General features: G+C 43.9%; 1 protein-coding gene across 1 annotated transcript in view; it reads right to left on the bottom strand.

The window, feature by feature from the left end:
* LOC147665151 (cytochrome P450 2J2-like) overlaps nt 1–26,984 on the bottom strand; it is a 137,408-nt gene extending 110,424 nt beyond the window's left edge. Inside the window, exons 1-2 of the mRNA XM_086949729.1 lie at nt 26,795–26,984; nt 4,302–4,464 (exon numbers count right to left, since the gene is read on the bottom strand). Of these exons, the coding sequence (XP_086805855.1) occupies nt 4,302–4,464; nt 26,795–26,965 (334 nt within the window). The 5' untranslated portion in view covers nt 26,966–26,984. The remainder of the gene's footprint in view (nt 1–4,301; nt 4,465–26,794) is intronic.
* Nucleotides 26,985–27,796: the final 812 nt, after the last annotated feature.

Genomic DNA, 27,796 nt, shown 5'->3' with positions numbered 1-27,796 from the left:
GTGTCCAATTAATCGTCAGCACTAAGCACTTTTCCATTTTCAGTTACACGTTCACTTTTATGACAAACTTGAATTTAATAAATGTGTTTACTTTTAATAAAGCTTTTAAACTTAAATAGACTCTGTGGTTTTTGGTCCTCCAGACTAGAGTGGATGAGCTAAAGGTTTTCGAATTTTTGCAAGCATGAGTCCGTGCCTCTGCCATCGGTGACTTTGGGAGCTAAATGACTCTGCCACACTATCTAGTCAGTAAGGAGATTGGGGGTTCAACTACAAAGTCTGTTATCACTGAGGTATGTGGAAAGTCTAACAGTTACAGCACCTATTATAATTGATAAGCTAAGCGATGCATTATTTAGTGTCCATAGTTCTGTTTGTGCAGATTTGTCCCTGCAACAGTAGTAGAATGGATTGTCCTATCCAAACCAAAAGTAAAGTAGTATCTTATTATTTCTTGGTGGTGGTCATTCACCTTTTTATTGTTGGCAATGGTCAAAGCATAAACATTTAGAATACTTGAAAAGACATTATGGACAATCCCAGAGGACTACACTCAGTGCATAGAGCTATTGCTGACTAGAATGGGAGTCCAATGGAAATGCCAAATGTGCAATCTTAGTTAGCTACACAGACAGACTAATAAGAATAATCTAGTAATACCACACGGAGTCATAGGGATAAGAATTTAGATCCTGTCTACAAGAAGATCAAAGACGATTTAGAAAAAATCGAATGAGGAACGCTAGGAAAAAATAAGTACTCTATATTACAATTAAAACTTACTGGGGCCAGCAAAGGAGCCCTCGACTGCCCGGTCCTGGCCTGCATCGACAACAGCACCCTCCTCCTCCTCCTCCTGTGTCCTCCTCTTGCCCCTGGGGGAAGCTGATGTACAACATGAAAGAAAGAAAAACAGAAAACATGGATGATATTTATTTCTCAACCAAATCAAACATTTAAAAAAGAACTAACAAAGTAACAAAATATTTTTGCGAAATAGCAAATAGGGAACGACTCCACGGGATATATTATTGACCAATCTCATGTGGTCGACTACGTCATTACTTTAGTATTGCTTGATTTGCGGACCGTCGAATTGGAAACTACCCTATGTAACTCACTAAACAAAGTACTAAAAAGGTTTGCCTAGGATTGGCAGGCAGCAGTCCGCAGCACGCAAAGTGACAGCCAAAGTCCATCGTGATTGAAGATCAGCGACAACACTAAAGTTTCCTACTACATTCACCAGGCATTAAAATACTCAAACTATTAATCCACCACCACTATTTCTTCTTATCGCCATGTGTACAAAGGAAGGACTGGACTTGAGTCTGTAGGGGCTGATTTATAAGGCCCTTGCGGCTCTTTTGCTCCATTGTTGCGTGACTTTTGTGACGCAGCGACAGCACAAAAGAGGCGCAATGGTGCGGCGTATATTAACAACGTGACGCATCTGGGAGATGCATCACGTTGTAAAGCCCTGCGCCAATAGGGGTGTTCCGGCGCAAGGGAGGGCGTTCCTGCGCAGGAACGCATCCTAAAAGTGGCTGAGGGAAATCTACAAGATTTCAATCAGTCACTTTGAGGACAATGATGCGTGACTCAAACCCTGCGCCTGCTTGAAGCAGACGTACGGCTTGACGCAGCATTGGGGAGATAGGGCACCCCAGAGAATTGATGGAGCTGCACCATCGTTGCGACGCAACTCCAGCAATGCGCCACCTTTACGGCACAGATGCGTAACGCTTTGGTGACGTTTTGGGCCCATGGCGCACCGCATTGTAATACGGCGCACCATGGGTGATGGTGGCGTGATGCACAATTACTGGCGCATCCCTGCAACTTTGCAGGGATGCGCCGGTAATTAAAAATCTGAACCTTAGTGTGTAGCATTGCGCAGTTCTTTCAACTACACTCATACATAATTTCACAGGCCAATGAAATGAACACAAAATCTAAAAAAAATAAGCATAGTAGCAACACTACTGAGAAGGAGAGCAGTGTACCTGAAATGCACAGAAGATTTTGAAATAAAATGTACCTACAATGTAATGAGCAGCATTATTGCTCTTGGTAAAAAACAAAAATTTGCAATATAATAACACAGCAGGAGAAAACATAGTAGTAAAGACATAGCTACTACTACTCACCAAGCCCGGGGATCTCAAGGCCAAGGAGGTCGAGCAGATCTCGCTCACGGGTCAGGACATCCGTCCAGCGGTGGGTGGCCTGGTTGTAGGTGCGCCAGACCCGAGAGTGGTGGTAAATGGCCTGGCACACCTTCTCCCACCGCTTCCGGCGCTCCCGGGCCCCGTACCCGGCACTGATCTTGCCGCCTCCCATGATGGTCCTGGGGAGGCGGCGCTGAACATAAAAAATGAGTTGGGCCACCTCCTCCGGGGTAAAGATCTCCCGTGGCATCACTAGCTCCCCCCTCAAACGCCCGCACGGGAGCCGGACACGGGGTGCGGGACCCTTCCCCTTCTCGGGATGCTTCCCGGCTCCCTTCACCATGGTCTGGGCGGAAAGGAATAAAGAAAATAGAATAGGGAAGAGAAGAAAAGAAAAGAGTTTACAAAAGTAGTTTAAAATTAACCAAAAGTAGCAGTAAACACAAAAATATAGGGCTAGAAAAATAGAGGGATAGATAATAAGTAAAATAGATTAAAAAAAAGTTCAAACAAGCAAAGGATGGCAGAGATTGACAGAGGATACAAAGACCATGCCCAGAACCATAGCAATGAATGAGAAACAAGATGGCCGCGCCCGTTCACGACCGCGCGGGTAAGTTCGCGCGAGATTTTCCTTGCGAACACGCGCGAGACTGTACTGGCAAACCGCGGACTTTGCGAGATTACACTTCGCGCCCGGAAACAGAAATACGTCAGGCAAACAAGATGGCTGCGCCCTTGAACGACCGCGAGGGTAACTTCGCGTCTTGCGCTACGAGCGGCTCGCAAAAACGCACAAAACCTTGCCAACTAACACGCCGCAAAAAAAACAAATTGCATATTCGCACGAATTTGCGGCTTCCGAATCCGATCTTGCGCGTGTTCGCACCCCGCGAACCCCGCGAAATTGCAGAAAAACGAGTTTTTCAAAAGTGAAAGCACTCGGCAGGGGCAAGAGTTCAAACTCATCATTAGTAACAATTCCCGGTAGTGCTTCCTGACTGGGGCCCCTCAGAATTCAGTTGCTAGTTGCAACAATTGTATGACCCTGCTCTGACCCTCACAGCAGGCTCATACAATAGCTACAAGTAGGCCACAAAGAAGGTCCTGGGGAAAAAAAATGCACTGCAACAGAAAGCAAAATTACAGATAAGGAAGCAGGTGCCAGACTGGAATTTTAAAACAGTGACACATTAATAAACTAACCCCAAATTAATTCATCTGAGTTGAAGCAGGGATGGTGTGCTTGCTTTTCCCCCCCATAATCTACAGTAATGATGAACCAGAGGGTGGCATTGATGTAACAGAGGGTTGCAGTGGTGAAACAGAGGGTGCTGGGAACCTGTGATGATGAACCAGACGTAGAAACAACATAATTCGCGACCGTTGCGCGACGAAATGTAAGTTCGCAATTGCGAACTGGTACGAAACCCTCGCGAACTGGCAGAAATCCTTGCGAACACAAAAAAAAAAAAAATCCGCAAATTCGCAAGAATTCGCGGATTTTGCGGATTGCGAGTTCGCAAATCCGCAAATTCGCGAACGCGAGATCCGCAAAATTCGCTCATGCTTACCCCTCATCAGCCAGGCTAGCTTGACTCCAGCGGCCCAGTGTGCCCGGGACCCATGTCTGGGCATGCCAGGCACACTTAGGGCGAGAAAGCAAAAGCACCAAATATTGGACTGAATGCAGAACAAATCAAACATTCACCACCAGTCAAGCGACCTGGGTTTAATCCATCATTCTTTTGCTCACCATGCCACCCCAGTTTAGACCCAGCCATATGCTTTTTGTGTCTGTCGCCCTAAGTGGGAAGGGTACCCGGACATGGGTCCCGTGCTCACTACAACACCAGATTCAAGCCAGCCTGGCAAAATTAAGTTTTGCAATGTACAGTATATAAAATATAAAAAAACAAGTATGCATGCATGTGTGAGTGTGTGTGTGTACTTGTGTGTGTATCATGCAGAGATCTGGTCTCTGTGGTTGCCCTGAGATTTTATTGACACGTTTTACTCAGCACTTATTGCAGCTTTAAGTTGCTCTCTTGAACAAGAACACTCATCAGTAACTGAAACATTAGCTGTATCTCAGAACATATGGCTTCTCAGCGCTCTTGGCACACATACCATTACACCCCATGATAGCCTTGAAGAGAGGACTAGTCGGCCGACCAGACATTTCTTCTGAGTGAGATATCAAAGCTTCTTTCACCGCTTGAAATCCATGCAGGGCCACCATAGGAGTCTTTCCAAGCCACAAGGTGAAGATATTCCCATAGGTCTTTGCCAGCTGTGGAGGGAGAAGAAATGGAAGAAAGACTCAGACATGGCTTACAGAGTGCAACAGATAGAGGCCAATGTATGTATGTATTTATGTGGTATTCATATAGCTAGAACCTAGCCAACAGGCAATGGAGGGGTGTAAGGGGTCGATGTCCAGAATAAAGTCAATGGAGCCCGATTCACAAAAGTAAAATGAGAGGGAAGTCTAACTTTACGACTTTCGGTATTCACAAAAGGGCATTTACGAGCAGTAAAGTCAGACCTTTGTCTCAATTTAACTTACGTTTTGGTTTTAAGTTTAATTGAGACTATACTTTTGGTCTCTGTTACACTTAAGGCCAAAACTTAAGTTAAACTGAGGCAAAAATCTAGCTTTACCACTCTTAAATGCCCTTTGTGAATACTGAAAGTTGTAAAGTTCGTGTTTCCTCTCAGTTTAACTTTCTCAATCGTGCCCAATGAGTGGTAAGAGAGGTAGTTGGTTTGTAGACTGCTCATGCTGCCTGCTGTAGAGTTCTTAAAAGAGGTGAGCCTTCTGCTCTTTCTAAACTGGAACAGGGTTGGAGCAGGATGTCATTCCAAGTCTGTCTATACCACTGTGTCTGCAATGGCTCGATGAATATGGTGCTGGCAAGCATATTTACACACAAATGTCCACTACACCATGAAACCGGAAAACCTTATAATTCGTATTAATTGTTTTTGCAAAGCATTAGCATGAGACACTGCCCCACACAGTGTTCTTTGGTCAGGACATGATGGTAGCCCTGTCTCCATCTTCCTCACTTCAGGGCCTGGTTCTCCTCCCTTCAGTTACAGGAATGCAGATAATAAGCTTACACAGCCTGGAGGGCATAGTCTTCACCCTCCATCTTGTGCTATACCTCACCAGACCAGAGGCATTCAAGATGGATCCCTATGGCCCCCTATTACTAAGGTTCACTCTTACAAACAGCTTTACCGCCACAGATGGGTTACACACGCTGCAAACGCGCATGTACTTGACATACACATGGGAGGCCACACGCGGTTCTAGTCATACAGTGAGCCCAGTGGGCCTCACACCCAGTGATACAGATACAGATCATCTAGTCACACTCCTGGTGTTAAAAGACATGTTATACAGCCACCCCCCTAACTGTACTATACCCAGGACAGGGGCAGTAGTCCACTGCCCACAACCAGGGCATGCTTGGTGAGCACTCCCGGTCACAGATCAGATTCAGGAACCTGGCACGGTAAGGGACAGACCTAGCTCTCGGCGTAAGTGCTTTGAATAGTGTGACACCAGGACCAAAATGAAAGTGAGGCTGAGGACACCAAATGTACATGCAGTTGGGCACACAGTGCAGGTGAACCCAACTGTATACCAAGCAGTGGTAATTCCTGCCCCCAACCCAATAACATTAAACAGTTTAACATTGCAGGAAAAATGAGAAGCATTAATACTCAACTTTCAGAATACTTTGAGCAGCACAAGCTCTTGAATGTAACCCATTGGGTCTTCAGACTCAACATAGAATAAAAACTGCTAGAAGTGTCAGAATGCATGAAAATCATGTCGGAGCAGGGTTAGAGCGCCATGTTAATCCTTTTAAATCTTTAGTGGCGTTCAATACTGTTTCACATACTACACTCCTGCCGCGGCTAGAGGACGTCGGAGTCCGTGCCCCAGTGTTAAGATGGCTGCTGTCTCTTCTTTGTGGCAGTGAGCAGTCGTTGTCGACTTCTACCTTCTAGCTGCTGCTGTTTATGGATTCTCTGCACTTGATCTGAGACACTTGTCTCCCAAAAATCACAAGATGGAGTTGTGGGGTGGGGGGAAAGGAAAAGAGCTATGGTAGGGGGAAGGGAGCCATGGCGACATGGGTGGATTGATGTAGAAAAGAAAGGATGGGTGTAGAAAGGAAAGGTGGATGCTAAAACAACGGATGAATGAAGAGAATAAAGGATGGACGAAGAGATGGAGGGAAAAGAGAGAGGAAAAGGATTGATGGATGACTAAATTCTTTGAGAATTGAAGTGTAAAAGGCACATTTGGCCATATTGTTTTCAGAATGACGTTGTGGAAGCCATCCCCACTTGCCTCACTCACTCACTCACTCACAATCATTCATAATATTGTTCAAAGTGGGGTCATTTTATTTTACTGGCCAATTCCTTGACCCAGTCTTCCAAACTATACAACAGGCCCATAAGAAAACTCCCACCTTGTCAGGGTCATTGTTTTTTATTTCAGAATCAACTCCCTGCTTTGAGTGTTTGTCGTGCGGGTAGATCATTGTCTTGGCCCAAGTCGTTAATTTATTATTATTATTTTTTTAAATCTTCTCTGCAACATCCACACCGGAGATGCACAAAAGGCATCTGAGATTCACACCAGGCAGTTGGGGCTCTCAAAATGCTATTGAATGGTCCTCTGCCGGTGCAAACCACACAACCATAGATTGCCTAGCTCTAGTCTTAGACTGTGAGCCGTTCGAGCCAAAGTAAAATCAAAGTTGTATTACTTTTCAGATTATGAACCCATCCGCACCTGTAATTTCATAGCATAATTTTACTATTCATATAATTTCTTATTTGTTAAACAGAATTAAATTGCCTCTGATTACTTGTGATTCCTTTTTTTCAAGTTTTAGATCGAATTTGTATGGGACAACTACATATTTTTCTATCTTTATAACAAATTACCTATATGAACAGTGTGAGTTTTTTCTTCCTGTTTTCTTTTTAAATCACCAATTTTGTTATACATTTTTGATTTATGTTCTAACATTTACGATTCCTTAACAGGCTTCATCGTGACGCCTCCCCTACTTGTGCATCGTGACCACAATAGTTATTGTTCTCCGTCACGCAGGTGTTCTTGGAGAACATAGACACTTGAGGGCCAAATTTGATCAAATTCTCACGCAACACAGCGCACCAACAAAAAATTCTGCTGTGCATTGCTCGAGAAGGAGAGATTAGGAGAGCATCATATCTACAGAGATATTTAGACTAGAAATCTATTGCTTGGCATAACTTTGACAGGGTGTGTTTTCTCCATAAACTCTGTACTTTGTCAGGTCTGGAACTGCTTCTTTTCAGATTCGCCATTGATCTACACAGCTTTAAATATCGCACAGTGTGATCACTTACTTCACTGAGCATCTTTTTTATAATATTGAACCATAGTATATGTTTTCCTTTTAAATTCATGACCAACTGGCGTCAGGGAAAGTGATGGGAAGGGGAGGAGAGTTGCCGAAAATAACACAAAAAAAAGAAAAATAAAGACCTTACCTGTCCTCCGCAGCAGTGCCTCTCTTCTGCTCCTCTGGCTCCACTGCAGCACAGGCTCCCAGACTCCCCTATGGCCAATCCAGACGCTGCTCTCATGCTGCTGGCAGCATGAGAGAAGGACCAGGATAGGCCTGAGCGGACTGGATTTGTGCTCTCAGAGAGACTGGGAGCCTGTGCCTGCTGTCTCCAACCCGGCAACGCAGCTTGGGTTGGAGACATTTCAGTGCGCATGTCGGTTTGGCCGTCATAACTGCTAAGACGATCGGCCAAACCCACATGTGTGCTTAAGGCTGTGCCTCGAAATATCAATCAGTCGGAGAAGCCCTCCTTAGGAACTAAATCTAAACTTATTATTCAAGTGTGCTGCAGTGGTGGCACGTTTGTCTAAACCATGCCTTGAAACATATAACAGTGCGCAGTGGTCGAGCGACTTATGGAAGGGTCTTACAGCATTGCCTACCACTCCTCCTCCATGCCTGTCATCGTGATGGTCCCGCCCCCAAGACTCAACTCTGTGAAGAAAGATTAAATTATAATAAACCTCATTTATTATCATTTTATTTTTCAGGTTTTACCTCTCCTGGCAGGGTGGCGACACACCTCCGCCATAACGGAGGAGCCGCTGCTGATTAAATTAACTTTTTGAATGAATAGTATTACATTGTGTGCTACTTTAGTTAATCTTTTAATGGTTTTTAAATGATCTACAGATTCTATTAAGTTTGGCAACTTGTCTCTAATTGTCTATTAAGATTACCTATTGTGGGGAGGAGCTTTGCGCGCATCCAAGATGGCCGCGTGAGCTTAGGGCTCCCGAGACCCTAGTAGCCCCCCGAATATATCCTGTCATTTATCCTGTCTACTGTGGAGGGCTTATTGCAGCAGAACTGAAGGAGTGTCCATTGCTGAAAACCGTGTCCCGAACGTGCCCCGTGGACCAGAGTTAGAGGGTATGCACCTGTTACAACGCATTCGTTACTCCGCACTACCATTACAACGCGACTTTTACAACGCATACCATTACAACGCATTGCGCTGGGGGGGCGCTATAGGATAGGGAATAAGTATAATTTACTATCCAACACCTTCCCTAGGGTCCACGGGGACTGGAGTTAGAATAGTAAATTATACTTACCACTATCCAGCACCCCAAAGCGCTATGCGTTGTAATGGTATGCGTTGTAATGGTCGCGTTGTAATGGTAGGTAGTTGTAACGGTATGCGTTGTAACATGGTACATCCGAGTTAGAGGTCCGGACAGTTTGGGGCCTGTATCTCTTGGAATCCCAGTGTTTGAGTTGGCGCTGTGCCCGAGTTGTAATGCGACAACATCGGCTCTGAAGACCGGAAGCGACTGGCAAGGCCTCGCGACTCCGAATTTGGTTTCACTTTCGATCTCGCTTGGAACTCCCTGATACCTCGTTGAGACCCACTCCGGAATAGTTGATACCCTGATAGACGACAGAGGATCCTACTGTGAGGGCGCTTTAACGGAGTGCAGAATTGTGGAGTCGGGATTGAAGGTTTTTGCTGCGTGTCGCACCGGTCATTGTGCCGAGGCCTAAGATCTTTGCCAACAGCACGGACAAGCAGATGGCTGCCGGGCATCCCTAATGAGTCGACAGTAGGATATTGGTCTAAAAACAGAGGCTATCTATCGCTTCTGCCTTGAATCGAGCGACGAACGTTGTCCCACAATGGCGGCTAAGCCGGAGGGAGGTAAGCGACAACTGAAGCATTCGTTACAGAACCCCCAGACGCAGCTAGATTTATCCGCAAGAGGAGCGGTTCCACTGGGACAGAAGACCATAGTATAATTTTAAGCAAAGGTGCACCACAACGAAAACACGTGTAAACTAAAATATTCTAAACATGTTTTTTTCATATGAAACAGGCAAGAGAGAATTTTTTTCCTCAAAAAACAGATTCTCTTTATTCGCTCCAAATGTTAGAGGACACAGCCGACGCGTTTCGTCCCTTGGGGGACTTCTTCACGGCTGTATTACAACAAGACAAAATACATATAAACACATCATTAAAAAATGTAAGGTGTTTGTAAACTCAGCCGAGCTACAAATTGTTACATGGTTAAAAACACTCAAAGGCATGTCAATGTAGATATATCTTGGACATATTTACTATACAATACTCCAAGCATTTGTAACATCAGGTTTGGAGTAATTCTAGAAAGTAACAGGTGAGAAAAGTAACAGGTGAAAAAAATCCCTGGCATGATTGTATACATTTCTATCATGTGACTCATCTCTTGGGTACTGTAGAATTCAAGTCAAAAAATGGCCAAAATTTGTTTTATGCATATGGGATTGGAGAGACAATGTTATCAACCTAAAACCTGAATAGGCTCTGATCGTAGTTAGCAAAAGATTTAACCATACTTTCCTATGCTAGTCGCTCAGAATAAGTTTTCCAGCATATGTGGACGAACTCCAATCCATCATGAGACTTAAATAAATCTTTCAAATTAAGCTCTATGTACTGCTCATTACATTCGGGTTGGGAGCCCAATAACTCCATTTCTCCCGTTCTCGAACTATGAATAATCCTACATTGACCAAAATCAGGTTACACTCGATGTAAGAAACTTTCCTTTTATGATCCTGAAATTTCTCGTCTTAGACACTTATTCTACAATGCACACGGCGCGCTAAATATGTTGAATTGGATCCGCGTACATCATTAGAAGTAAACGTAATGAATATAAAAGTTACAATATTTCCTTTAATTATAACAGCCACAATTTTTGGATATTATTACCCCTTCGTGTAATCACTTTGAGAGCTTCTGTCACCGTTTTACATGGAGGCGATACCGTTCCAACATGGCGACCGTAGAACTATCCTTCGGGATAGAATGAGTGACTTGTGAGACGCGTTCATCCGTTCGTAGCCATGTCCAAGATATATCTACATTGACATGCCTTTGAGTGTTTTTAACCATGTAACAATTTGTAGCTCGGCTGAGTTTACAAACACCTTACATTTTTTAATGATGTGTTTATATGTATTTTGTCTTGTTGTAATACAGCCCTGAAGAAGTCCCCGAAGGGACGAAACGCGTCGGCTGTGTCCTCTAACATTTGGAGCGAATAAAGAGAATCTGTTTTTTGAGGAAAAAAATTCTCTCTTGCCTGTTTCATATGAAAAAAACATGTTTAGAATATTTTAGTTTACACGTGTTTTCGTTGTGGTGCACCTTTGCTTAAAATTACGCTTTGTAATAAGTTCTATATAGAACTGCCATTGTGATGGTGGGTGGCTGTCAGTGTGCACACTACTCCCTCAGTGACATTTAGAGGGAAATTATCAAATTTGGTTATTGTGGTCAGGTGCTCCGTTAAGAAAGGTTCCACCATTCAACTTGCTTCTTTGTCAGAAGACCATAGTACTATAACTGCATTCCGCCAGTGGCTATAACGGACTTGAGTAACAACAGGTCCCACAAGCTGCTCCAGCACCCAGTGTTGTTAGTTTAAAGCAAGACATCCCGAGTACGTACTCTCCTCTATCTACAACCGGTGAGAAAGAGTTGATGCTTTTGGAGATTGTACCTGACCACAACGTCTTTAAGAACTAAAGGCCAGTACACCTTTCTACAAAATACACCAGAGATCCAACAGTCTTAACCTGCCAAGTACAGTACCGATTAAATGTATGTTTACTAACAACATCTGTCAATGGGGGACAGAAAGAGACTCCACAGAAACGATTAAGAGCCAGTCTCCACAACTATCTAAGGGGACCTACGACCAATTAGAAGAGGGTATCTACTCAGACCCCTAAACAAGACAGACACTCAACAATAGTCTTGATAAAGGTGGACCCTATTCTCATCCAGAACCACCGAAACGCGTCGACGCCCATCCCCTGTACAATTCAAGCTCCTTCCTCCCATGTTTACGTAAAAATTTATTGTGACGAAACATAGCTGTGATAACAAAATAGCTTTGAATGTACCATTTGTATTGAACAAATTTTATGTTTTACAAACTTTTGTCTGTCTTCTGTATTGCGCAGGTCGCAATATTGTGATACCAATTGTATTTTTAATTCCTTTGACTATCATGTTCAGCCTGTTTCGTGATTCATAGGCTGATTTGTTTTTATTATTAATTTGTTTAATAAATTTTGCTGTATTTTATCTTTGTGATTGCATCAGTTTTGACTGCCTTACTTGACTTGAGGCTACGTTCTAGCTCTTTCTGTATACATCTCAAGGGAATGAGTTCAGTTTTACAACTGAAGTCCACCAGAGGTGGAAGGTATACCCAAACTAATAACATGGACTGATATGCACAGACTAAAGGGTCGCCTGGTGGAATTGGAAAGTCGCAAGAAGGAGTGAAGAAAACTTCTGTGCTGGAAGCGGAGCCGACGCTACAAGACGTGATGGTCGCCATTGATAGTATCAAGTCCTCTCTGGGACAACAGATGGAAACCCTGGCTCATAAATTGGATACTGTATGAATTGAGGTGAATCTGATTCGGACCGACCTCACGAAGACAAGTGAGAAAGTTAAATCACTTGACATCAAGACTGCTAGTCTTACTGACGATGTAACCGAACTGCAAACGGAGGTTCGGAATTTGCAGGCCTCGAATGATCTGGCTATCCGTAGACTGGAAGATTTTGAAGGACGGGCCCGGAGGAACAACGTACGTCTTATTGGAGTACCGGAAAAGGCGGAGGGGCAAGCGGCGGATCTCTTCGTCGAGGAGCTGGTACTTAATCATCTGAACCCAAAGGTCTGAGCAATTTCTTTACCGTCGAGAGAGCGCAGAGAGTTCCCGGAGGTAGACCGCGTGTCGGTGCCCCGCCTCGACCTTTGATTGTGAGAATATTTAATTTTAGGGACAGAGATGCAGTCCTCCAGGCCTCCAGATCTGGGGGCCCCTTGAAATATGAAAACTCATCCATCAGTTTTTTTCCGGACTTCACACAAGCGGTCCAGAAGCAGAGAATGAGCTTTATGCCAATGGACTTGGTTCCCTCCTCGTCTCTTGCCCCCGTCTCTCTTGCCAAACCCTAAAAAATGTGGGGGGTACATATTGTTGGAACTGCGGGGGTGGTACAAAGTGTGGGTTCCAGCCCATCTGTGGTGGGAACGGTGGATGGCTATAAGGATTTAGATGGAAACCTCCATTTCCTTGTTGTTGATATGGGAACCAATTGGGGTTATTTTGTGGTCTTCTGCCTCGGCCTCTCCCTCGTTGTTTGTTGTCAGAGCTCCCTACACTTGACCCACTGGAATTGGAATCATCTGAAACATCAGAATTATAATTGGTGCGGTCAGGTGGTGTGTATTCAGCACTTGCATAGGGATATACTTTAGCATGTGTTATGGCTGTCTTTCTGCCAGCCCTCTGGAGAAGGAGAATGATGGAGAGTGACTCCAGCCTATCACCCTCATAGCATAGGGATTAGGCCGATAGACAGGGATCCTGTCTTATAGATATAAGGGCATTTTCGTGCCATTTTCCTTAGAGTAAGGCTTATGAATTTAAGTTAGGGGTTAGATATATGGGTATTAGTCATGATTTACTCATTTGCTAACATGCCGATCTGTTTCTCATGGAGCTATGTATATTATGGGCTCCGTAGGCCTTAAGCGAGACAGACTCCATTTTGCTTTCTGCCTGGTAGCTCGAGAAGGCTTTCTAGGTGAAGTGTAATGTTTTAGTTTCAAGCTGTTGTTCGCTTGGAGAGAACCGGTTCAGGCTGACCCTTATCGAAGGAATGTATTTTTCTCCACTCCGAAGACACAACTTCAGGCCGGCCGGCTGGGAAAGTGTCCTTGGTACGGGGAGGTACAAGAATTTGGTGGGCGGCAGGTTACTGGCCGTGAATTTCCATGAAGGAACGGGCTTTGATATTAGTGAAGGTGTTAGTCTTTCAGTCAGTCAGTCCGTAGGCGGCATCTAGCCGTTAGCATCTCTACCATTATTCATTTTCATGGTGGACAAGTCGCCATCTTTGAAGTCGGAGAAAGATTTAAGACCGAAACTCTCTGAAAATAGACTGAACGAGAAGTGGCGCGGAGCGCACTAATGCAGAGAGAGAGAGAGACGGTAGCTAATTAACAGCAAGGTTCCGAGGTCCTGAGGGAGAGCAGACGAGTTTGAGCCTATCAGTGCAGACGTGTACCTGTGACGGCTGAGGGTGACTACAAGGCGAGCCAGGACCCAGAGACGAGACAGGAGCCTAGATGACTGCCGAGTCCCGATTTCCTATTAACCAGGTGAAGTCCAACCGATCCTTATAGTGCGTGCACCCTAATCTTTCTCTTTTATTTCTTGTGCAAATGTAATGTTGCATAGTAATGTGATTTATGTTTATGGTTAATAAATGCCCTAATTCATATAGAATTACCGTGTGCCTGGTGCTTATGTTCAATCTTGGTAAACGCAACTCCTAGGTGAAAGCTAGGCGCATGAATGGACGAGTAATCCCAATCAGGTAAGTGGTGATCACACAAATAGGGAGTGAGTGAACCTCTGATGTCAAAAGCAACGAGTACACTATACAATCTGGACCCATATCCAAAGTTATTATTGTAGTTTTATCCTAAGTAGACTATCGAGATATCATCCCAATAATGTTTCATAGGAATGTGGTCGTCGTTGATATGCGGCGTTAATGAGAACGGCGGGAGGGATACTGCCGTGTAAAGCCACCGGATTGTGGTATAAGACTAAGTGAGAGCGTCAGGGGGGATACTGGCGTTTATGTTTCGCAGGATCGCGAACGCTGGAAAAGGGAGCATTGGGTTCTGCAGGCCCGTGTGTAGACACGCCGGATTGTGTGTCAGATCTGCCCTGGGGTAGAACGGTCTGGGTCGAGGCGACCGCGAGGCCAACTGATGTGAATAAGATATTGTAGAAAATCCATATATATATATTGTCATTCCCCATTCTTAGGTGCGACCTGTATATTCATCGTTATACCTACTCAGTGTAAATACGATCTAAGAAGGGAAGGTGAGTACGTTTTGGCTGGGTCACAGGGGCCCCTGGGGGCTGATCCCATCTAAACAGAAAATCCAGCCATTACATCTGGCGTCACGAACTGTTTACGAAGCCTGTGTGCATTGTGTTGTTTTTATCTCGTTGGTTTGCGCTCGGCTTGTACGTATAAAATTTTGTTTATAATTGTGTATATATTTTTTGTGTATCATTATGTTTGTGAAAAAATCATCGTCGGTTTTCAAATTACCGATTCAGATTCCCGGCTGGGAGTCTACGCCTTACGAGGCTTTGGCCCGTGAGTGGGCTGATTCTACTGGTTTGAGCGAAAATTGGTCTTCATTCTTGGAGCAGGCGGAGCCTGCTGATGTGATTTCGTGCCTACAGAAAGCGCCAGTAGTGAAGGGTGATGAGCTTCCTATTTTAGGACGCAGAGGGTGGATTGTTCTTAATGCATACAGAATAATGCATGAGAGGGTTGTGCAACTACAGAAACAGTTTAAAGATTCGGAAGGACAGTGTGTCGAGTTGCAAAATGCGCACACTTTGTTGCGTTGTCAAAATAAATTGCTTGCCGATAAACTTGAAACATATCAGACCATTGCCGAAAGGGCTGCGGTCCGTATTGCACGATATAAGTATAAACATCGTCGTGGACGTGTGTCTTCACGCAAAGTGCGTATGGTTGTAGCAAAAGCTGGAATGGATTGGAACCCCGATGAGTGGGACGGTAATATCTGGGATTCTCATACTTCTGACTCCTCGGCAGAGGAGGGTGACAAGCGCGAGTCTTCTCGCTCCGGACGTGATTGTAAATCTGCTTCGTGCATTGATTCAACTCCCGATTGTGACCGTGCTCGTTCTTCCCGTGCGGACGACGTGGCTTGCCCTGATTGTGATGTTAAATCTAAGATGCGGGCTTCCTCGGAAGCTCTTCCCGCAGTTTCTGCTCACCCGATTTTTCGACGGAAATTACAACAAGCCCCTGGTAATCCGGGTGGTATCGCTCTTGACTGTATTGAAGATTTTACTCAGCAGGAGATCAGTGACATCCTGCAACGATTTAAACAACGACCTGGTGAGACCTTGCTTACCTGGATGGTGCGCCTTTATGAGCTTGGCGCTTCCGGTATTATGCTCGATGCCGTTGATTGTTTACGATTTTGCTCTTTGAGTTCTGATTCTACTATTCAGGACCATTTTCGGAATTTTAATGGTAATGTTCAAACTTCTTTGCTCCAGCTTGCGTCTGATGGCTGTAATCATAAATATCCAACTGAGTCTGATTGGCCCTCTGATGAAAAGCCGTGGTATACTCTGCGCGACGCGTCGCAACGTTTGAAGGAAGAAGTCATGAAAACCTGTATCTTCCTTAGTACTGCTGACAGATTATTGGATGGTCTTTTAACATCTTCTGTGCGTAATCGCATTATCCGTTCTTCTCCTGTTGCTTACAAGCAGGTCATGATGACTTTATTGATTAATCAAACTGGCAATCCTTTGTCTGCTGTGCTTGAGTCTGTTCGTCAGCTTGGTGAGCTGGGTGAATGGTTTAAACCTGAAAGACAATCCCGACCTGAGGGTCGTACTGGTGGGGACTATAAGTTCTCTAGACGTGACATGTTTCTTGCTCTCGTTGCTGATGGTGTGAAAAGGGAAGAGATTGATGGTGAACCCAATAATATCCTATGGGATTTGTTCCGTAAGCGTGGTTTGGATCGGAAGGAAGGTGCCCGTCGTGTGCGAAAGAATGATTATGATCGTGGTTCGGATGACAGTGGTGATGAGAGACGACGTGTGAATTCTGATCGCCGTGATGACCGGCGCCAAGAACGTGGTGGTTCCCCCCGTCGTAGTGATGGGAGGGGGAGAGAGGATGATCGTGAAAGGGGAAGAGATGATCGTGGTTCTAGCAGACATAGAGATGCAAGGAGTTATTCCCCTGATATACGAAGGAGGGAGGATCGTAATAGACTCTCTGACCGTAATTCACAACTTTTTGAACATGATACTAATCCGTTTCGTACTGGAGACGGATATGAACAAGAAATTCTGATGCCGAAGAAAACTGAAAACATCTACCCTGATCTGTCTTGGTTGACTGAACGCAGGAAAAATGACTAGGAAATAGGTCAAGCTCCGGTACGCAGGTGGGCCCACAGAGATTACAGACCATATGTAGATATTGAGATTTTTTGGAAACATCGTAATATCCAAAGGGCCCGAGCGTTGGTTGATACTGGGGCGGAGGCCACTTTAATTCATGGTAAGTCGAGAAAATTTCATGGACAATCTTTCACAATTACCGGCCTGGGTGGTAAAGAAACGCCCGCAGTTCAAACTGCACTTGAGATTAAAATTGGTAGGATTCCTCGTAGAGAATACTCTGTGTTGGTTGTGCCACTTTTGGAATACATTATTGGAATTGACATCTTGAAAGGTATGACTTTGCATTTGGATGATGGTTACTATCAGTTTGGTACTAGACAGTACATTTCGACCAGACCCGTACGGGTTGGCCGTTTACGCATGCCACCTATTAAGATCCCTTTAGCAACGAAAGTGATTTCTCAGAAACAATATCGCATCCCAGGTGGTCATGAAGAAATTACAGCTACGATTCAGGATTTGGTTGACGCGGGAGTCATTACTCCGGTCACATCCGCTTGGAATAATCCTGTTTGGCCCGTGCGCAAAAGTGACAACTCTTGGCGCATGACTGTTGATTATCGAGAATTGAACAAACATACACCTAAATTGACTGTGGCAGTGCCCGACATTGTTACATTGATTGAGAGAATTCAAAAGCATCCTGGTACATGGTATGCTTCTATCGATATTGCTAATGCATTCTTTTCGATTCCAATTGCCCCCGAATGCCAAGAACAATTCAGTTTTACATGGAATGGACGTCAAATGACGTTCCGGAGTCTTCCTCAAGGCTATGTACATAGCCCTACAATCTGTCACCGGCTGGTGGCGGAACATTTGTCTGAAGTGCCTACGATTCCACAAGTTCAGATTTGTCATTATATTGACGACATTTTGATTCAAGGTGAAACGCAAGACCAAGTACAGTCTCATTTAGATCAGATCATTGACTGTTTGCGAGCAAAAGGCTGGGAAATTAATCCTGATAAATTACAAACTCCATCCCAAGCTGTGAAATTTCTAGGAATTAATTGGCATGAAGGTCACAGAGAAGTGATCCCACAAGTTAAACGTAAAATACTTGATTTTGCTGTTCCCAGAAATAGGAAAGAGGCGCAATCCTTTATTGGGTTGTTTGGATTTTGGCGCCAACATATTCCACATTTGAGTCAAATCTTGGCTCCACTGTATCGAGTCACTCGTAAAAAGAATGCGTTTGAGTGGGGTGAACCTCAACAGACTGCTTTTGATTTGGCTAAAGAAGCTATTCAGTATGCTTTGGATTTGTGGCCCGTGAGTGAGGGTAATGTGGATTTGAATGTGTCCGTGGAAGGTCTGTATGCCAATTGGAGTTTGTGGCAAAAGCAGGGCAGACAAAAAGTGCCATTAGGTTTTTGGACCAAAAAGCTACCAGAGGCTGGTGAGCGTTATTCTCCTTTTGAAAAACAGTTGCTTGCTTGTTTTTGGGCTCTGGTGGACACCGAGCAATTGACTTTAGGCCATGCTGTGATTTTGAGGCCTGAGATTCCCATCATGCAGTGGGTTTTGAGTTCACCGAAGTCCCATCGAATTGGACATGCTCAGGAGGCTAGTGTGATTAAATGGAAATGGTACATTCAGGACAGGGCACGTGTGGGTCCGAAAGGTGTTGCGGTTCTACATGAGCGAGTGGCGCAGGCGCCCTCCAATGAAGCTGAGAGTGAGCGTTCGGTTCCCGTAGTGCAGGAGTCTCCCGTGCAGTGGGGTAAATCATTTGATGATCTGTCCGTGGAGGATAGAAAACATGTGTGGTTTACGGATGGTTCTGCGAAGTTCATTGGTGACAAGAGACATTGGAAAGCTGTCTCCTATAACCCGACTACTAAGAAATTGTTGAGCACAACTGGAGACGGTAAGAGTAGTCAATATGCTGAACTCTATGCGATTTACCAAGTTTTGAAACAAGAGTTACCAGGTACATGTCATATTTTCACTGATTCTTGGTCCACTGCAAATGGACTAGCGGTGTGGTTGCCTACATGGCACTCGCACAATTGGGAATTGCATTCTAAGGAGTTGTGGGGTAAAGAATTGTGGCAAGAAATTTGGGAACTGCTTCCGCAGAGTACTGTAACAATCTTTCACGTGGATGCTCATACTCCAATCGACTCCCTTGACAAATTTTTCCATAACATTGCAGATGAACAGTCTAAATTTTCTGAGGCAGTGGTTGACATGCAAGATTCTGATTTGGCGGGATTGGCGAAATGGGCCCATCAGAAAGCAGGACATTTTGGAGAGAAAGCCACTAACAGGTGGGCTGCTGATAGAGGAATTCATATTCCCTTTTCTTTAATTAAAGATGCCATTTTACATTGCCCCATTTGCCAGCATTCTAGAAAGAAAGAGGTGCCTCAAATTGTTCGAGGTCACTTACATCGAGGTAAATTGCCCGCCCAAATTTGGCAGATTGATTATATTGGTCCGCTCCCCATGAGCAGAAATTGTCAATACATTTGTACAGCAGTTGATACTTATAGTGGCCTTTTGGTCGCTTTCCCTTGCAAGAATGCTACCCAAGTGAATACAATTAAAACCCTGGAGCTGATTATTTTATATTATGGTGTCCCATTCCAAATTCAATCAGATAATGCATCCCACTTTCGTGGTAGATTGGTGCAGGAATTCTGTATGGAAAACAATATCGACTGGGTATTTCACATTCCATATTATCCACAAGCTTCAGGGCTGATTGAGAGAATGAATGGTTTGTTGAAAGAACAATTGCGCAAGTTGACTGATGACCGTTACAGCCAGTGGAGAGATGTCTTACATCAAGCTTTGTTAATACTTAATAATCGTCCTTTGTTGCATGCTGAATCTCCTTTGATGCGTTTGTTTCCTCCACATGTTGATGCTAAACCTAATTCTGTTGCTACCACTGTTACTTATTGGGAAATTACCCCCGGTGCTTTGGCCCCATGTAGAGCAACCCCAGGTTCCGCAGGCCTCGACCTGCATGCTTTAAATGATGCACACTTCCCAGGAAAGGATCGAATCATTGTTGAAACTGGCATTGGTGTCTCTATACCTGCCGGTAGTTTTGGATTAATTGCCCCTAGATCTGGCCTGGCCCTGAAAGGTGTTCAAGTCCTTGGTGGTGTGATTGACAGTGATTATCAGGGAGAGATTAAGGTTCTCTTGCTTAATAGCAGTGAGATGGATTTGTTTATCAAAAAGTCTGACCGTGTTGCTCAGTTATTGATTATGCCTGTCTTCAGTGGTGAGATCAAAAAAGGCTCTGCCCCAACGTTGCTAACTGTGCGTGGACAAAAAGGCTTCGGATCATCTGATCTTCCTGGAGCTAAAATATGGGTGCAATCGCCTAAAAATCCTCCTGAACAGGCTGATATTATTGCGACCGGTCATGACAACACCGTTTTGGTGATGAAGCCAGGGAAAGATGGCTGGGAAGCTGTCCCAGCTGACAAATGTTATTTACGAGAATGAGTAAGGCCTGTGTTTGTATTCTTTCAGATCATTCTCTGGACTGCTGCTGCAGGATGTGTTGGCGCTGGACTCCTTTTGGCCTGCTACGCCGGGAGAGGAGAGGATCTACCGACGCCGAGTGATGGGATAACAAGAGCTACGCGATCCGCGTGGCAGAAGTCCTCCAATTTCTGGATCACACTCGCGAAGCGAGTGACGAACTCTCCGCATTTTTGCCTTACCCCCATGAAGAGCGTTACTGACATTTTATCGACCTGTTTGGTCGCTGTCCCCGCATCTACTGATACACTTCGTCATGTATTTAATATATCCAGTGCCCGACCTAATGTCATTTTGGGCGACTTCTTGGCCCATGAATATTGTCCCTCATGTACTCTTCTTCCAGACCAAGATGTCCCACTTAATTCCAGAATCACTACTTTTAACATTACCCCTGGTGACCTTTGTTTTATGATGACCTGTAATCCTAAAGCCATCTCTGAATGTTTGCGGTTGAAACTCCAAGCCGCTACTACTTTTTCATTTCACCAGCGTTTGTTATGTATGAAAAGACTTCCTAATTCATGTTTTTCAGTGAAGAACAATATGACTTGCAAAAGTTTAGTTGTTGCCACTAGCCATTATCGTTCAATGTTGTTGCCGGCTGGATGGCTCTTTTCATGCGGGAATTCATCTTGGCCCTATATTCCTGCGAATATTTCTGGTGGCCCATGTGCCATCACTAGATTAAGTTTGCTAATGTTTTCTTCACATCCTCCTTCACATTCCCGTATTGTTCGAGACTCCATGTCATTGCATGAAGACTGTGATTCCTCTGTTCATCTTTTTTCTAGATCAGAATATCTTGGTTTAGCTTTTTCTATAATTGGTGTTCCGGCATTGGCCGTTTATAATGCCAAAACAATCGGCAAAATGGCCTGCTGGATGGTCAAATCGATCAACCAAACGTCTACTGTTTTATCAGATTTATTATTGGACTCCCAAGGTGAACGTAGAGCTATTTTGCAGAATCGTGCCGCTATCGATTATTTGTTGTTGAAACACGGGCATGAGTGCTCTGAATTTGAAGGTCTATGCTGTTTTAATTTGTCTGACCATTCTAAAGATATCCAGTCCCATATTAATAAACTCCACGACTTGACGGCAGAAATTAGGGAACACATAGATCAGGGTTTCTTTGACTGGCTTTTTAATTGGCTCCCTGACATGCATTTTTTACGACAAATTTTGGGAGGGGTTATTATTATTGTCTGTGTCCTTATAGCGATTTGCTGCTTCATTCAGTGTATCCCTTCCCTGCTACAATTTTTTAGAGTTACGAAGAGTCGTAGATCAGTTAGTTTTGTTTCATATTATTCGTCTACTGACGTTAGTTCCATTTAGTTATTGGTAAATAGACTGGAGTCAAGGGGTGTAATGTTATGGCTGTCTTTCTGCCAGCCCTCTGGAGAAGGAGAATGATGGAGAGTGACTCCAGCCTATCACCCTCATAGCATAGGGATTAGGCCGATAGACAGGGATCCTGTCTTATAGATATAAGGGCATTTTCGTGCCATTTTCCTTAGAGTAAGGCTTATGAATTTAAGTTAGGGGTTAGATATATGGGTATTAGTCATGATTTACTCATTTGCTAACATGCCGATCTGTTTCTCATGGAGCTATGTATATTATGGGCTCCGTAGGCCTTAAGCGAGACAGACTCCATTTTGCTTTCTGCCTGGTAGCTCGAGAAGGCTTTCTAGGTGAAGTGTAATGTTTTAGTTTCAAGCTGTTGTTCGCTTGGAGAGAACCGGTTCAGGCTGACCCTTATCGAAGGAATGTATTTTTCTCCACTCCGAAGACACAACTTCAGGCCGGCCGGCTGGGAAAGTGTCCTTGGTACGGGGAGGTACAAGAATTTGGTGGGCGGCAGGTTACTGGCCGTGAATTTCCATGAAGGAACGGGCTTTGATATTAGTGAAGGTGTTAGTCTTTCAGTCAGTCAGTCCGTAGGCGGCATCTAGCCGTTAGCATCTCTACCATTATTCATTTTCATGGTGGACAAGTCGCCATCTTTGAAGTCGGAGAAAGATTTAAGACCGAAACTCTCTGAAAATAGACTGAACGAGAAGTGGCGCGGAGCGCACTAATGCAGAGAGAGAGAGAGACGGTAGCTAATTAACAGCAAGGTTCCGAGGTCCTGAGGGAGAGCAGACGAGTTTGAGCCTATCAGTGCAGACGTGTACCTGTGACGGCTGAGGGTGACTACAAGGCGAGCCAGGACCCAGAGACGAGACAGGAGCCTAGATGACTGCCGAGTCCCGATTTCCTATTAACCAGGTGAAGTCCAACCGATCCTTATAGTGCGTGCACCCTAATCTTTCTCTTTTATTTCTTGTGCAAATGTAATGTTGCATAGTAATGTGATTTATGTTTATGGTTAATAAATGCCCTAATTCATATAGAATTACCGTGTGCCTGGTGCTTATGTTCAATCTTGGTAAACGCAACTCCTAGGTGAAAGCTAGGCGCATGAATGGACGAGTAATCCCAATCAGGTAAGTGGTGATCACACAAATAGGGAGTGAGTGAACCTCTGATGTCAAAAGCAACGAGTACACTATACAATCTGGACCCATATCCAAAGTTATTATTGTAGTTTTATCCTAAGTAGACTATCGAGATATCATCCCAATAATGTTTCATAGGAATGTGGTCGTCGTTGATATGCGGCGTTAATGAGAACGGCGGGAGGGATACTGCCGTGTAAAGCCACCGGATTGTGGTATAAGACTAAGTGAGAGCGTCAGGGGGGATACTGGCGTTTATGTTTCGCAGGATCGCGAACGCTGGAAAAGGGAGCATTGGGTTCTGCAGGCCCGTGTGTAGACACGCCGGATTGTGTGTCAGATCTGCCCTGGGGTAGAACGGTCTGGGTCGAGGCGACCGCGAGGCCAACTGATGTGAATAAGATATTGTAGAAAATCCATATATATATATTGTCATTCCCCATTCTTAGGTGCGACCTGTATATTCATCGTTATACCTACTCAGTGTAAATACGATCTAAGAAGGGAAGGTGAGTACGTTTTGGCTGGGTCACAGGGGCCCCTGGGGGCTGATCCCATCTAAACAGAAAATCCAGCCATTACAGCATGCGACCATTTCTTTAAATTCTTTTGGAACTGTTGGATTTTAGACTGGGGCATATTGTCTTTATACTCGTTCAGTTCTTTATATACGAGCCGTGGAAGAGAACAAGTTTAGGTGGAAAGGCGGGGAGTCGTCAGCTAGCGAGTAAGTAAAAGATGATACCCCATGTGTGTTTGAGTGTCCATTTATGCGGAAAAGGCTTTTCAAGCTAAACTAAATGTAGGCAGTAAGAAGCGCTATTCAAACGATGCGCTAGTTAATATTGGTGTAGGTTATAGTGGGTTAAGCCCCGCGAGAGTGATTGTGCCTTTTCATGCAGAGTAGCAGACGAGGGCTAATTTTGATGTGAGCACCAAGTAGTGCTATTATAACAATGCGCAATTTGTTCGGGGTGCTTTTTACCTGGAGTAGAGATGCAGCAGCAAATTTTGGCCACACTAATACAAGTAGCGCTATTATAACAATGCGTAATTTGTTCGGGGTGCTTTTTACCTGGAGTAGAGATGCAGCAGCGAATTTTGGCCACACTAATACAACGACTGATAAATATAATCTGAACAGCAGGTAATTGACTCTCGCTTTGAAACAGATGCGGGCTCAGGAAGCTGAGTTACAGGATTAACTGAGTAAGTCGCCATGAGAATGTACGACTAGTTAGGTTACCCCCACTGAGTACAGGCATTAAAAGCAATGTTAGAATAACTCCACCTGGATGACTTTGGAAAGGAAAGGATTTGAGGTTTGTGTTTCCATACAGATCCGGAGGTGAAGATTTCTACTTCCATGTGCTTAGGAAGAAGGTTGGAAAACAAAACGAGTAAGTTGAGAGGATGACGAGTGTTGTAAATATCTACTAAAGTCTTCCTGTTATTAAGGCGTGATGTAAATAAAGCTTGGGGATGTATAGTACAGATGGCCTCTAGATCACTTCTCAAAGAAAAACTTTTGCTTTTAATTTGATTGATACACAATGACCATGGGCAAGAATATTAACCCAAGATTCAGGCGAATTATGCCCTTCGAGAGCTTTCGGATAATGCGTGAAAGCATCAGTCCAGTAAGACAATCGTCACTACTATTAAGATGGTAGTTAGTAACTCGGATTTGGACTTGCCCTTTTATAGAACGGTTAGGGGCAGGTTGCTAATCTGCACACATTGATTTGACTGTGTCACTGGGTAGGTGATGGGTAGTATAAAGGTATAGTGATAATTATGTACAAAATCTGAAAGTGAGGAATATGTACAATTGTTCATTATTTATTTATGTTGTTGGTCTCTTTTCAGATTCCATATCCCTCAGAGATTAGAGGGTTTGCACCTGAGTTTTGCCAGTGCAGCGATTCCAAGTTGGTAAACACGTATTAACAGATAATAATTTTTCCACCCAATGTGAGTAGGCTCTTTAGGATAAGCCTCCCTTTGGGTGAGAATACATTACTGGTCCTGAGGAATGCTGAGTCGAATAGGAATCACAAGCTGAAACATGTCGACCGCTTTTTAGGACAAGGGGTTCAAATTTACTTAACCCTTATGTGTCCGATCTTTTCACTTTGTTTTTAATTGAGTTTGAATCACCCCTCTATTAAAAGTGTTGGTTGGGGGAGTGGTCTACACTCATTTTAACTTCCACTTGTGTGTTGTATTATTACACGTACTAAAAACTGGAACCCGATGAAGACAAACGGCTACCTACCATGTGTGGGTGCCTGAGGGCTCCTTTTTCCTCACTGGGAATCCACAACCTTTAAATTTGACACAGCCCATGTTCTGCGTAGGGCACTCTTGGGTGGCGGTGGTAAGGACAGGTTGTCTCACCCCTTCTCCTTCTGTGCTTTATTTGTATTATAGTTTAAGATACTCTTTAGTTGTTTTTGAAAGATTATCCCAAGGGGTGTGAGAGTATTCTACATTTCCCTTTCTCTCTTGTTGTTTAAATATAATTGCACAACACTCCTGTGAGCGGTTTCACAATGTGAAAACCAAGAATCAGTGGCTGATAGGGGTGACTCATAACCAACCCATTGTATCTGTGAGTGTTGATGACATAACCTCTTACAGAAAGATCTAAAAAGGGGTGACCTAAGGTGCATAGTTCATGACCCTCAAGTATGAAGTAAAAGTAACACTTACTGCTTACAGAAGAACTTTGGGTTAAATGTGTCAAGTTCTAGGTCTCTTTTTGTTCACCGGAACTTTGAGGTGATTTGACTTGCTAGATACACCTTTTAAATATTAAAATTACTGCAATACTCTTTGTCTACCTCCCTTGTTTCCATCCCTCTGTCCCCCGAATTTCTCTCCCCTTGCCAGTTTTTCCCTTATATCTATGCTTTGCTTTTGTAACTCATGTAACTCTTGTAACTACGCTCTAGGAACTGATGTAACTTTGTAACTATGTTATGAATTAATGTTCTTCCTCATGTAAACCGCTCTGATCCCTCCGGGTCTGGCCAGCGCTATATAAAACTTTTCAAATAAATAAAGAAAATAAAATTATATAAAGTACGCCAGTAGTACCAACTGAGTGAAACCAAAGGAATCTATGTCTACTGACTAGCCGCAGCACCAATGTATTCCTGTTACGGACGAGTACACACAAGATTGCATCATACAATTATTTCTGTCGAAAGATCCAGTATGAAAGATACTTTATTTCGGTCAAATGACCATAAAAGTGCAAAGTGCAAATAAGTACATTTTTGCAAATTGCAAACAACTGTTTACCTTTTTTATTCCTTGGGGAAGGCTGAGATACATATTAAGGTATCAGAACTAGGGCTATTGTATCCCCAACACTGTACTTTACTTACGGACAACAATCTGGAATTATATTTGGACTCCCTGTGTACAAGAAGTATGTAACTCATTATGAATTTTACATCTATTGATCTGATAAATGAGTTCACCGATGCAAAAAGAGATGTGACTATTTGAATTCAATGCATATGAGCCCTGATGAAGTTCATGAGACATACTGTGAACGAAACGTGTTGGAGGGATGCTTTGTACATATATGGATTTAAAGCAAACAAGGAATAAAACAAATATCTTGTGGATCTTTATGGACTAGGCAGGTACCGGAATAGTAATGCACGGGACCCTAATGTATTGAAACTTACAGTGAGGTGAAGTATCTTTGATCCACCGTTGTTATATTTTGTCTTGTGACCTTTAAATATTAAAATACGCTGACACAGTATCACATATATAGGCATCATATAGGTCCTATATGACACAACTTGTTCCGACTTAGCAAAGCATTAACAACAAAAACCTCTAGAAAGAACCAATACTTTACCCGGGAGAGGGTCCCATCATGGAGTTGGAAACTCAGTTCCCACAGGTTTCCAATGAAGGGAAGTGGATGGGGTCCAGGCGGGAGGTATTGGCCAATGCATCGCAGTTTACGAAGCCAGGCGATAAGGAGAACACCCACCAATGTGAGCAGGAGAACATGTAGCAGCTGCATCTCACCTAGGCAAGCCTTTTCCAACTCCTGCAAGACCGGGCGGTTGCAACTGAAGTAAGGGCTGCCAGGCCAGTGTCAGAAGGACTCCGGGAACAACAAACGCTGGGCGGTGCCAGGAATGGGTGGAGTGCCTTGAGGCCAGTCAGTGTCTTGGAATCAAGCTCTGTCCCAGTGAAAGTATCTGTCAGAAAGTAGATTATTATTTGAGTTGGAAACCTGCTAGATGACACACAAATTAAATAAGCTTGTGATCAATCCCGTGTATCGTGACGCAAAGCAGTCAAGATTAAATCAAAGGCAATATGTAAAGTATGTAAGCAGTGCAGACACAGACCTTGAAAACAACATAACAATGTTACCAGACCTGCACGACTAGTGAGTTAAATAATCTCTCAACCTAATAGTAATGCACATGAAGCATAAACTGCGCTCAAATTGGGTGATTCTAGGCAAGTATTTTATTCCACCCAGTTTCCTTTGCATCATTATCACATATGAGACACCTTCAAATATGGAGGTTAAACATGTCTGCTGGAGAAAGACTCCTTTGTCTGAGTCAATAGATTACATTTTTGCTCCATGTAAAATTAAAATGTAGCCCACGTATAGGTACACATGAAACCCGGCTTTCCTTTTAGTTCACTAATAGCATTGCCATCAGAAGGGGAAAGGAGTGCTTCTCAGTTTATGTTTGAAAACTCACACTTTTAATAAATATATGACTAAATAATGATGTGGGAGTGCACTGCCATTTACAGTCAGTACATTTCAATTAAAATGGCCACAAGCGGGGGGCGTGGCTAGCGACCATGCAAGATGGCCGCAGCTTAG

Source organism: Lissotriton vulgaris, unplaced genomic scaffold, assembly GCF_964263255.1.
Source record: "Lissotriton vulgaris unplaced genomic scaffold, aLisVul1.2 SCAFFOLD_2368, whole genome shotgun sequence".
Taxonomy (NCBI): domain Eukaryota; kingdom Metazoa; phylum Chordata; class Amphibia; order Caudata; family Salamandridae; genus Lissotriton; species Lissotriton vulgaris.
The sequence above is the reverse complement of the archived record's forward strand: the minus strand, read 5'-3'. Positions and strand labels throughout refer to the sequence as shown.